At 39.3% G+C, this 13,538-nt stretch overlaps 1 protein-coding gene across 1 annotated transcript; it reads left to right on the top strand.

Annotated features, from left to right (window-relative positions):
• Positions 1-86: 86 nt before the first annotated feature.
• LOC137286971 (organic cation transporter protein-like) lies at positions 87-13,538 on the top strand. Its single transcript, XM_067819030.1, has 10 exons — positions 87-426; positions 3,532-3,754; positions 4,541-4,644; positions 4,931-5,085; positions 6,231-6,399; positions 7,134-7,346; positions 9,923-10,143; positions 10,729-10,910; positions 11,806-11,957; positions 12,494-13,538. Exons 1-10 carry the CDS (start codon positions 284-286, stop codon positions 12,588-12,590), a joined length of 1,659 nt encoding a protein of 552 aa, XP_067675131.1. The 5' UTR covers positions 87-283; the 3' UTR covers positions 12,591-13,538.

Genomic DNA, 13,538 nt, shown 5'->3' with positions numbered 1-13,538 from the left:
ATAAGTGTCTTTTGTTTACCGCTCGCGTGTGACCTACATGTACAACGATTGTTCAAATACTTGTACGTTATCTGTGATTTGACCTGGGCATCGTGTGTGTGTCGACCCTGATAACAAGCATTGGGTCATGTAAAATCAGATGTGTTCCCATATCCAGAACAGGTGTGTGGATTGAGGGAAATGTCTGTACACCTACTGAAGGTGGATTAGACAGCCTGCTGCTAATACACCAGTTCGGAGACGTTTCGTCTCATCAAGAGAGAACGGATATTTAACCCTGACGATGAAGTTCGATGATATCCTCACCCATGTGGGCGAGTTCGGACCATACCAGAGGCGTATGTACGTTCTCGTGTGCGTCCCCGCCATCTTTGCTGCTATTCAGGCTATGGTTCCTCTGTTTCTCTTGGATATCCCAAAACACAGGTACTGTGTTTATTTGGCCGCATTTTTATGGGTCCTTCGTGCGATTAATACGTTTTAGTGCAAACAGTGCTTTCAAAATGAAACAACCTGCTACAACGTTGCAAATGCTCCGGTAGAAACGTATAAATTATGAGACTCAGTTATAAATTACTATGTGAGCCACAATTGTTCTCTATTGGTTTATTTAATTAGGAGATAAACATGCGGTGTTGGGAAATCAGAGGTATATAACGAATCTTACTAGCTCTTAATTTGATTTAAAACCGAACCCTGATATTTCCATTTCCCAGGTTGTGAATATCCATCCTTGGCCTGCTTCGGCATTGTTGTTGCTGTATTGTCTCTGATCTTGTGGCTGTTCCAATATCGAAATTGCACCGTCCTTGGTCCTTCTTCATTCATTTTTCATTTATTCCGTATACATGCCATGAGTTCGACAGTAGAACATGTATAAAACATGAGTGAACATACATACTGCGTCATTAACACTAATCGTCTGTCTGTACTTTACGGTAAGAACGAGATGCATCTGAATTTTTATACTTCTATTTGTTACTACTATTTTTGTACTACAACTTTGTCATTCATCTCCGGAAACCGGCATTATTGATAGATACGTGTTTCCCAGGACAGCAGTAGTCCTGTATAATCACATAACAAAATCTAACAGAGTTTGATATGTATAATTCGTTGCTCCACTTTTAGAAACATACATTTTACATGGTTGCTGTAACATTTCCAGTGTTCTGGGTTATCCATATTTGCCAAGCAGTTTTAGAAACCCAATTTTCGTCGCCAGATTCATCAAATCCTCTTAACATTCCATAACACTTCTTTTGATATACGGTGTTTGTCGAAGAAGCCTTATCTAAAATGTTATCTAACACCTTTATGTCAGGTTCACTGATACATCCCCCGCACTGTGCTAAAGTTGCTTTCTTTGGGATCTAAGGCCAACTTGTAAAACATTTTTACAAAGGATTGTTTGGACCGTTTCAGTAGGTTTTCGGGTTTCCCAACCTCACAGTTCTACGAAAGGAACACAATCGGCTGAATTTTCCCATACATTTGCTTGAAGGTCGCATTCACAGGCAAAGTTTTGAAATTATTCATGAAACGTTTGTTTGGAAATAAAGCATTTTCAGCCCGTTGGGATAATGTCTACACTCTTTTGAACATGTTCTTGCAGGAAAAAACAATACCTAGATATTTGTAATAAGCTAATGACGGTTCGGAAGATCTTTTTTCTTTAAAAAAAAATACAACTTACGTTTTCTGAGGATGTATTTGTTATCCACATTTCTGAAGATTATAAACATTATTGTAAATATTGCAACATCATCTTCGAATTGGAGTATCTATAATGAGTGTTAAGATTCATCAATAAATATGGCACTGGTATCACATATTAATATGCCATTTACAAGTTCATTAACATACTTTATCACACACTCCACATGATGTGTTAATGCATTGTTAACACCTTGCGTCTTTCAGATGCTTTTACATTCTGATATATACTCCACTGTAAAGTATGTATCTTTCTATGAATACATTTTGTATTAACAAAGACATCAAATTATTCCTGTTTGCCGAGTCGAATGCTTTTTAAAGGTCGAGAAATAACATTGGCCTCTTTTCTTTGTTTTGATATAACTTATGAGTTTGTGGATGTAGGATAAAAGCTTGATCACTAGTGGTATGACGTGGAATTCAGAAACTTAATCCCAAACCTAATTCTGCTGTTTATAGTCGTTACAAATTCTCTGTAGTTTCCTAGGACAGCCCTGTCCAATATAGAGGTACTACTAACCCTACCTTTCACTATAATGGGGCGCATACTGTTTCAAGGATTCTATTAAATAACTTATTCAATAACTAGAGGTGTAGTATTATACGTATGTCGTTTATGGGTTCGACGGGAATGCCATTTTCCCCCGGCGCCATACCATACTTTCGTGGCCCGTAAAATTACCTGGTCTGTAATGGTGGTCGCCATTCATTCTTAAACTCACTACAAACTATACAATATTCACATTTCTCCATATTGTGATTTGAGAGAAAGCCAGTTAAAATCTTTAAAATAATTTCAAATACTCACATATGTGGTTAAAAGCATTTATACCATCTACATAGTTGTCTCCCTTCATCGTTTACAACTCAACTTCATCTTTATCTATCTTATGCTTGCATGTCAGAATAATCATTGTCATAAAACGTCAAGTGGTAGATGAGACACATCATTTTCAGTGAAACATCGTTCTGTGTAAATTGTTCTGTGTCACCAAGCAACACAAAGGATGGGTGTTCTGCTCGTAAGATAAGTAGTCTACTGTCCAACAAGTCCCTTCCCATGATGTGTTCCCCGGGGGAAGCAGATGCTTCTGAGTTCGTGACATACACATTAACAAATATGACTGACGTGGAGAAGGTATTACACTGGGGGAATAATTATACAGTCTGTCCAGTGTGCACGCAGACTGGTAAAGGTGTTCACAATCGAATTAGTGACGTACATTGCAACACATCCGTTGATTCTGCCACGGTTTCTGATATACTGAAAACATTGGTGTTCTAAACACAAGGTTTTAAAATGGATAGCAGTTTTGTCCAAGTCTCTAAGAAACATATATTATATTTTGAACAAAATTTTAAAACATTAATATGCTCTCTTTGGATCCGCGCCAGATGTGTAGTCGCCTGCTGCTGTGAGCCCGTGGTCTCTCCAGCTCTGTGGTCTCGATGTCTTCCTATTTTGACTACGGTTTTATTGCTCCAATCATATGCATATACATCATCGTTAATCGCCAGCTTGTTGTTGGAGACAACAAGTATCCTTGCTCCCGATACTGCTTCAAGAAAATAGTAACTTGTTAATTCGTCAACCCTGTTAATTACATATGTTTCGTGTTTGTTGGTTCTTCACGTACGGAATTCTGGAAGAGTCTCAACTTTGAACATAATTGCCGCTTGATATATAGCAAAGTGCTAAGTATATATCACATCACATCATATCTCATATCTCATATGTAATGTCATATCAATGGGTCACTGCTTTAACACTGATGGTGATTCAATGAAAGTTTTTTTCTGACCTACCTACAGATGTGCCATCTCCCCAAACGATACATTCCACAGTCAAGGCGAGAGTCATGACAGGCTTGTGAACCAGTCAATCCCTTACGTCAAAGAAGACGGTAAATTAACGCTTTCATCATGCCTCCTATACAAGACTCCCATGAACGACAGTGGCGATAGCAACGACACTGAGACGTGCAGCAGATGGGTCTACGACACTTCGGATTTCCAAGAGAATGTTATAACGGAGGTACACAGTAAATGGCATTTCTTTATGTCGACCTTTCCACCCCGTGATGAAGTCAGTTGATATCCATGGGTTAAAGGGGATGCAATGTACAAGTATTGCCTTTGGGTAGTCACGCTGGGAACAAGAAAGCATATGTTTGCTAACACGATTCAGTCCCGTTACATAACAAGCGTGCAAGTCTAGTGGTTTGGGAGCTCCGTTTTGGAATGGGATTGTAGACAAGCAGCATTTGTTAAACCTTTCATTGATAGGTACAAGCATGCAAGCATGCAACAGCAAATCCCACTTGGTAAAAGCGTGTAAACGGCAAGCATTAATTGTCCTTACACTTGACTGGTATATGCGCATGAATATGTAGCTATGAGGGGAACTCCTGCTAGGTATAAGCGGGCAAACGGCAAGCATTTATTGCCCTTACACCTGATTGGTATATGCGCCTGAACATGTAATTATAAGGTGGATCCCCCGCTAGGTATAAGCGGGCAAACAAGCACTACTCATTATACCTATTCCTGAAATGTACATTCATGAAAGCATGCAGTAGTTGTCATGCTACGGAAATGTTTTTAGAGATAGTTCCTTCACTACATGTGAGTATGCAAACAGAAGTTAATAAGGGTACAACTCCCAACCCCCACCAGGCACATAAGTCTGTTCGATCTGTTAGGTATATCTATCAGTTATTGTACCTTGGCATGGTCCTGTTGTACGATCCTGTTGTCTTGTGCGACGGAGATACGATGAGAAATTAAATCGGTAACTTTGGAATTTGTATCTGTATTTCAGTTCAATATTGTCTGTGACAAGCGTATCCTCCGAGCGCATTCCAACATGGCGGTGTTTGCTGGAAGTCTTGTTGGCGCTTTTGTTATGGGATTCGTGTCTGATCAGTGAGTCTCCTTTTTCTTGATATGTGAACATCATGAACAGAGAAGGTTTTCAGCAACCACTGCTTGTCGTAAGAGGCGACTGACGGAATCGGGTGGTCAGGCTTGCTGACATAGATTGGCGGACACTCTCCATCGTGTGCCAGTACCGTAAATCGTGCTGTGTTCATGCTGTTCAACACTGGACTCTCTGATATACACTCGAGTATTTACAGGCTGCCATGTAGCGGGAATCTTCCTGGGTGCGGCAGTAAACAACACAAACACTTTTCATCATTGTTTCTTTCAGTATTGGACGAAAAATAACATTTTTCATCAGCGTCGCGCTGCAGGCGATCTCGGCAATAGTGACGTCATTCAGTCCCAACATTTACGTGTTCATCGTCATCCGTGCTATCAACGCCCTCTCCTCCACGTCTTTGTTCATGATTGCATTCGTGCTTGGTAAGTGGCGTGTAAGTGGTTGTTGCTTAATGCAGCATTTAGATAGATAGATAGATAGATAGATAGATAGATAGATAGATAGATAGATAGAGTGTGTGAGATAGATGTGTGTGTGTGTGTGTGCGCGTGTGTGTGTGCGTGTGTGTGTGTCCAGAAAGAATTAATTCGGCTGGTCGAGAGTCAGTCTGCATCCATATGCCCGAATTTACGCTGTCACGTATGGCCTATTCAGCAAACAGCACAATAGTCCTTAAAACGCTCGATTAAAACGAGTTTGCGTGAGACATTGAATATTATTGTTGTTGTATTAAATATACGTTCATAAATTGGTTAAAACAATAAAATACACTATGACAAGAAAAGACACCTAAATATCTAAAATATCAGTGGAGACTTCGATTTGGTGTTATAACTGTTGTGGCAGGCGATATTCGAAGGGACATAACTCTTGCAGGTATAGAAAGTATGTTTCGAGGGACATGTTATTTGAAATGATACCGACTTTTAGGACATCTTACAGGCCAATCTATTTCCACCTCATCGATAACAAAATAGGCTAACATATTCTCTACAATGCAGTACAAACATATGTTCGTGATTATAAAAGCTGAATTGAATCCAAATGATTTGGACTTCAATATCAAAGGTCACAAGCTGGTATCAAAAGTTCATCCATACACCCTGTTGGAACACAGTGAAGTGCATTCAAAGTACCCGTGAAACTGGTACCTTAGCGTTTCTTATGCTTTGGCCAGCATTTCATTATTCCAAATTGCAAACAGTACTACTAAGCGCTTCAACTAATACAGCGTACATTTAACTAAAAACTGTACATTTCAAATACGATTTGAAAAAGAACAATTCTGCTCAGCAGGGTCAATGGGTGTTTTAAACATATTCCAAACTTGCGCGTCTCTAACACGTCAAACCATTGCCAGTCGGTAAATAGAGATATTGAACTTCTTTTTCTCTTACACTCGTCCGATACGTTTACGAAAATGAAACAAAAACATGCATGAGTCTATTATCTGCCAGTAGCATTTAGACTACTCAGTTGTGTTGGGAGACTATCTGTAAATAAATCAGAAATGCATTAACACGTGACGTTATCCGAGATGATATGCCACGCTCTCTCCTGATTTAAGGTCTTGAGATGGTTGGTCCATCTAAGCGAGTGCTGGCCGGAGTAGGTGTCCAGCTGTTCTGGAGTGTGGGCATGTTTCTCCTTGGGGCGGCTGCGTACGCCCTCCGCTACTGGAAGACATTACAGCTCGTCATCTCAGTGCCTTCCGCTCTCTTGTTTGGATTTTGGTGGTTCGTTTTCTTCTGAGTTCATTATTCCCAAGCCAGGTCAAATCCAACTTCACAGAAACGGAATGAACGACTTTCATTCTAGGGTTTAACAAACTGAATCAGCACCCGTTGAAGTACTTATCTTAAATTGTGTTAATACACAAATGAATATATGTGTATATACCACAGAAAGTACAGTTAAAGAGGTCAGTGCTATAGTAAATAATTCTACATCTATGTTCATTATGTTCATTTGAATAGTTTTCTGCATTTACTACTCATGACACAAAACATGTAATCAATGGATCAAGTTCTCTGTTATCAGTCTATTAGAGGAATTCAGACCAACATAGACTATATGTATAATAACCCCCAAGGTATATGAATCACGTCAATGTTCTCGACATTTCCATTCTTAAACAGATAAATAGCACAGTCGCTGAAATGATGGTGTACATAGAGTATGGTCGTTGCAGGAAGCAAATGTACTGCAAAAGTCCTGATGGTCCTCAGTATGGCTTTCTGCCTGCAGTTGTTGGCGTGGCGTGGCTATAAATTGTATTGTATGTAGTTCAACATGTTAGTTTTACATCCATGTCTGTGTTATCCAGGGTGTTTTCATTGTCTAGAATGTATTAACTATAACATGTGTTACAAAAGTGTTACTATTCTAAGTAACGATATGATTGAAATAATGCCGATGTGGTACTCATACACTCACTAGACTTCAGCTACGCCTAATGTTACTTCTTAAGGCTGATTCCAGAGTCCCCAAGGTGGTTGTTGTCACGTGGTCGGAAAGCGGAAGCGGAAGTCATTATTCAGAAAGCGGCAAAGATAAACGGAGTAGAACTTCCGGCCTCCATGTTGGCTGAGCTGACCGTCGATGAGGGAGACCGGGGAAAGTTTACTCAGCTGTTCACCTCAAGGGTCATCAGGAACAGAACACTCATCATTTTCTTCAACTGGCATGTAATATACGATATAATTACATTATGCGGGGAGAAGAAAATCAAATAGCAATAATCATCTCAAATCCCGATTACGTTAGTAGTAAGTTGGGAAATACCAGCTTCCCCAGCTTCCTTCAATCATATCCTTGTAAGAAATATGCATACTATTCTGTTATCTATATATATTGCCATGGCTGTTGACCTGAAGTATTACTTTCCGCAAGTGTAGCTTCCAAAGAAAACACACTTGTTACGTTGAAATGACATGATTTTGTTTTTTCACCGTTGTTCACTGTTCTGTTGGCTATTTGAAATCGTATCTGAAATGAGACGGGTGTTTTAACACTTGCTGAAAGGGGTCAGACTTTAGGCCTTTTGCAACTTGGTTAAATCCAGTGTCAGGTCGCCCCAGTCTCACGGCAGTTCGAGATGAAAGGAACTGTAATTAAGTAAATGATTCACTAACGCAGCAGGTCATCAGACAGAACACTTCAATGTTAACAATGTAAGGATATAAAGGAGTACCGTCATGGTTTGGGCGGAGAACTCCTGCTGGATGTACTCCGGTGTACGTAGTCGACGGTAATCTCACCGGACACATTTTTTGAGACGAGATACTGGCTCCTATGGTAGTACCATTCCTGCAAGCTATGCGTGGTTTTATGGCCGTTCTTCTTTATGACAACGCATGATCTCATAGGGCTAGGATTGATAAGCCCTGTTGTCTTTATGTTTGCTGTTGGAACCTTTTGTCTGTATGTCACGATGTGCCACGTTTATCAACTCATGTGCATGTGCTATATATTTACCCTGTATTATTTGACCCATTGTTAATGATTAGTATATATAAACAACTTATAAGATGTTTATAAAGATGAAACAAATATGATATAATATATCTGATGCGACATCACAGGCATTCAACAATGAATTAGTACGAGTATTTCACAACACGTCCCACGTTCATGGAAAGAGTCGAAAATTTGAATAGCACAAAAAATGTTAAGACTAGAAATAATCTTAAGACTAAGACAGTTGCCATGACAATTTTAAGATGTCCGACCACTCATCATTGAGGAGAATACTTTATTGTCAAATGACACTTTTATCCCTGGTGCAGTGAATGTTATTACCATTATCAACTTTCTTTAAACCATAAACTTTAACCATTAAGTCTTTCAAATTCAACTTCTATCAGGTAAGGTCAAATAACAGATATTCTATTTTTGTATTTTTGTTTTGTTTTGTTTTTCTTATTACAATTTTAAAACATGCGTGTAGATGATATTTGTATATTTTTATGTAAGACAAAAAATATGGAAAGTGAAATAAATTTATGCATTATTTTCTCCAGTGTAATTACTGAATGAAACATAACTGCTGGGTCCAAGTTTCGGGTTTGGTACAATGATAACGATATCATATTTCTATTTTCTAAATTCTAGATATTTTCTATGTTATTGAACATACATCTTAACAAAGATTATTATGCATCTGCAACATTGGCAAATGCATTCTGAAACCCTCGCTAAGATCTTCCGAAAATAGCTTCAATTGTTAAACTCATTAAAGTGATGATGGGATTCTACGTATCTGTTTAAAAGTTACTTATTTTTTTCTCCAATGTCACAGAAAGGGGATATGATTAATTCATGCGTGTAAACAATGCTGCGAACTGTTAGGACCCGCAGCAGAAGCGGAAGGCTGAGAGATCTCACAGTTTGTTCATTGAGAACACATACTAGAAATATTGTTTCTCTTCTGAAACGATAGTACTAGAAAGTTCTTTATCCCTAACAATCTAGAGGGTTGAATCTATTCCTATCGTTTTGGGGAATGCGCTCTTTCCTTCAATGTTGTCCTACAAGTTGCAAAACCCGTGAAGGTACCGGGGTAGAATAGGCCTTCAGCAACCCAGGCTTGCCATAAAAGGCGACTATGCTTGTCGTAAGAGGCGACGGGATCGGGTGGTCAACCTCACTGACTTGGTTAAGACAAAAATTACCTCTGTATTAAGTTTTAAGACTACAAATGTACGTGGCACTCAGATTAAGACATTTTTTACTTAAGATCAAAATGAGATATTAAGCAACTCTCAGACTGAAGTCATGTTTATGATCCCGGATCTGGTCAGGTGCGCATGACATCCGCATGCAACATGGGAGTAGCAGTTTCATAGTCAACAGTAACGTGTTGTATTTTCACATTTTTCCAATAGCTACTAACATTTTGAAATAGAATCTCACTTGTGTGTTTTAATATCAAACATCTACCCGAATCAATTCAGGTTCAAAAGTTTTATCGACGACTCTTCATGTGTTTGGTTTCAAAAGACACATTGTCGTAAGGCCAGTAAGTATTTGTAGCCTGCTTGTGACGTCATGGTAACCTGAGACACCACAACAAGCTGTAGAACAGGTTGATGTAATTTCATCGCAGGATTATCCTAGCACAGATCCCAAGACAAACAATTCCTTCTTCCAAGGTTTGGGTCTCTTTCACGTACGTACACACACACTTTCCCAAACTGTCTGTTGTCGTCAGTTCGTCTTTACATGTAGATAATCGCTCCTGATCGTTTCCTGTTTCAGGTTTGTCGTGAACATAGCGTACTACGGTCTTGGGCTTAATGTGCAGAACCTGAGCGGCGACATTTACCTCAACTACACCATTGCCAGCATCGTGGAGACGGCGTCGTACGTGGCGTGTATACTGCTGATGGACAGGGTTGGAAGGAAGCTGTTCCACTGCACCAGTATGTTAGTGGGAGGGTTGGCGTGTGTGGTGGTGCTGTTCCCAGTTATATATGCAGGTTGGTTTCACACACACACACACACACACACACACACACACACACACACACACACACACACACACACACACACTTATGAAGACTTTTCTCTCCCAACTGCTTTATCCCGTGAAGGTCCGGGTTTGAATGTATCTTCAGTTACCCGTGCGTGTCGTAAGAGTCGACTAACGGGACTCGGTGGTCAGGCTCGCTGACTTGGTGGACAAGTCATCGGTTCCCGGTTTGTGCAGATCGATACTTATGATGTTGATCTCTGGATCATCTCTTCCAGACACAGATATTTACAGATCGCTGTCATAAAACTGGAAGACTGCTGGATGCGGTACAAAACTAAACTCACCCCCAACTGCTTTGATTTTTTTACCTTTGCACAATGATGCAGTGAATAACACAACGTAACCTGTTTTCGTCAAATGAAAATGTTTGATCAAATGACCTGATCTGTGATAAATCGCAAGCATCTACTAGTAATGATGGTACCAGTTTGTATATAAGATATGGTTTACACAATTGTGACATCAATAAATATATTGAATAACGCTTGAAACCGGTCAGTACTAACGACTAGTGTTAATAATGTCCTAGCACCCATGTGGGTCACCATCCTGCTTTCAATGGTCGGCAAGCTCGGAGTGTCAGCTGCGTTCGCCATAATCTACGTCTTTTCTGCCGAACTCTTGCCCACCGTTGTACGCAACTCCGGCGTGGGCGCCAGCTCTACTTGTGGGAAGATAGGCGGAATGACCTCGCCCTACATTGCTGATCTAGTGAGCAGCGTGCATTTTACGTCTTATTCTTACTCGTCTTTACTCTTTACTTGACTTTTACTTCTTATAAACTCATGGCTAAATATTTGTCTACTTCTACTGTTTCTGCCACATTTTATGGAAGTTGATAATCACGGTATATATGTTACAGTCAGATTATGAAATCAGTCATTTCATGAAGTGACGAAGAATTTCAGTCATTTCGTGAAATAGCTAAAAAGGTGAGCCACTGCGCGTCATTTTGTGTAACAACAATATACTCCAGTCATTTTCAGATGTTACGCGTGAAAAACAGTATCGCAACATCACATATTTGACAAATTGACAATCGAGGAATAATTAAATTGCAAATATAAACCCATAAAGAACAGAACCACTGCAATTATTCCGAGAAATAAACATGACGAAAAAAGAATACTCATATTGTAGTGCCGATAACTATGGTAAGACTAATTAGTCTCTGAAATGAACAAATTTTACAGAAAATATGTTCAGAGTGAAAAAAACACAACAATGAAATATGTCATGAATGAGAGCCCTGAGACTTTCTTCGTTTTCAGGAACTGTGGAAATCTAGACTTGTCACATTTTCCAGACTTGTGTGGACTTTCTTGGATATACATGTATTTGCTTCAGGGTCTGCATGACAGACTAAACTATGGTCATATGACGTTAAACAGTTATAAAAACTATATGTGTTATACTTTCACTGTCAAGAACACAGTACGTTTACTTCATTCTACCATAATCGCGTTAAGAGTGTAGAAAATGCGTATTGTGTTGGAAAATCAGAGGCATATTGCGTGATCATAGGCCTCTGAATGACATTTAATTAACCAATCGCAATCTTTTTTTACTGAAGTCATTGTAGAATTCTTGGTATTCTGTGTTTAAGGGCCTTCTCATTGGCGGCGACCTCCAGGTAGCACTGCCACTCATTGTGATCGGTGTGTTGTGCGTGGCGGCCGGAGGTCTCTCCCTTTTACTTCCGGAGACCCTGAATACAACGCTACCTGAAAGTATTGAAGATGCCGAAGCTTTCGGAAAGTAGGTGTTTTCTTATCTACAGGAGGAATGTAGAAGGGGGGTGTTTGATGATGATGTCTGTATGCGTGTATACTGACGTATACGTTGACTCTAAAACGCTGTAATAACTAAATTTTAGTCATTGTTGGTAAAGGAAACGACAAATCATTATATTTATGTGATCTTCATATCAGTTTATATGGATAGAATCAAAGCAACAAAGTAATATTGAACGGACAAATGCATGTTAATGAATTTTCATGAGTGCTAGTATTTCGAAAATCATATTCAACCTCCCCCCAAAAGTTCTTATGAATTTGTTAAACTGAAATCCAGATGGAGGTATCAATATTTATGAAGTTAGATATTATCGAAATAAGAATTGGAGATTTGAAGAACCCGGAACATGTTTTACTACGATATAACCAGGATAAACCAAGGACGGGCAGTTATTATGAAATGCTTGTGTACCAACTTACGCGATTGCTAACTACGTTTATTTGAGCTGACAGTGAGTCGACATCACTATAAATATACAAATTCTTCATTCCTTTCAGGTCATCCTCAAGCACTAAATACACCCTGGCGTCAGGAAACAAGACAGCATCTCGAGATATAAAGCTGAATGGTGTTCTGAAAAGCGAAGTTATGTAACAATGTCAACAACGCGTGTACAACGTTATCATCAACACGTGTATAACACGTGTCAACATACTGTACCATATAGTATTCTACCTTCATTCATGCCAAGATGACCCTCTTTCACTGCTGTGTAATTCTCGAAGCCGGTGCCGAGATATATATTATCCCAAATCGATGGTGCTCACAAAATAATCGGACCCGTGCGTATCACTGCTTCAGATGAATGTCGGCGTGTTGCAAACTGCAAACTGAGAGTGTCTCTTTGTGTCATTGTCTCAGGCACGGGTTGTGTCAGAGAAATTGTTAGGTAAGTTGCTGAACAATAACGCATGATGCACAATTATATTTTGCGTTATGATTGTTACCTATCTCTATTCAACCGTTCATTGTAGTTCGATGTACAAGGAAATGTCATCCCACCCCACCCCACACCCCCACTGATATCGTGCTTACATATTGCCCGAAACAAATATGTTTCACTGAGCTAAGATTTGTTTATTAAATAATACTATTAAATAATATTATTTAGACTTTTCACTCTTGTGAAAATTGATATAACCAATAAATGGTTTTAGAATGCTATGAATTCTGCTGCTTCCTCATCAACATCAACTGATTGCTCAAATACCCGTTCTCCAAGTAGGTTTGTTGGACCAAATGTCGTGTAAAAGTGTGTGTTATAAACTGTCGGGCAATATAAAATATGCACTCAGCAAACGTGAAGGAGAATGGAGATGGTGCAATAGTTATATATTGAAACCTTTAGCTTCCAAAGTCTTGGAGACTGTCTTCGGAAAGGTAACGTTTTGATAACATTTCCAATTTTAGCTTGGCTTCAAATTTACCAGTGAATACTACAGCAGACTTTCTCTAAACTAACATCGTTCTGTGAAACATGTCGGTGGGCGGCAGTTTTTGGAAAGTTATTACAAGCAATTATATAACATGTGATAGATTTCA

This window comes from Haliotis asinina, chromosome 6 (assembly GCF_037392515.1).
Source record: "Haliotis asinina isolate JCU_RB_2024 chromosome 6, JCU_Hal_asi_v2, whole genome shotgun sequence".
Classification (NCBI taxonomy): domain Eukaryota; kingdom Metazoa; phylum Mollusca; class Gastropoda; order Lepetellida; family Haliotidae; genus Haliotis; species Haliotis asinina.
This window is presented reverse-complemented; position numbering and strand designations above follow the sequence as displayed.

Bases quoted from the DNA above. Each gene is read 5' to 3' on its own strand.
- LOC137286971 (XM_067819030.1), top strand. From the start codon at position 284: ATGAAGTTCGATGATATCCTCACCCATGTGGGCGAGTTCGGACCATAC. The intron at 7,347-9,922 runs GCATGTAATATA...TTCCTGTTTCAG, and splicing joins CTCATCATTTTCTTCAACTG to GTTTGTCGTGAACATAGCGT. The intron at 10,911-11,805 runs GTGAGCAGCGTG...TCTGTGTTTAAG, and splicing joins CGCCCTACATTGCTGATCTA to GGCCTTCTCATTGGCGGCGA.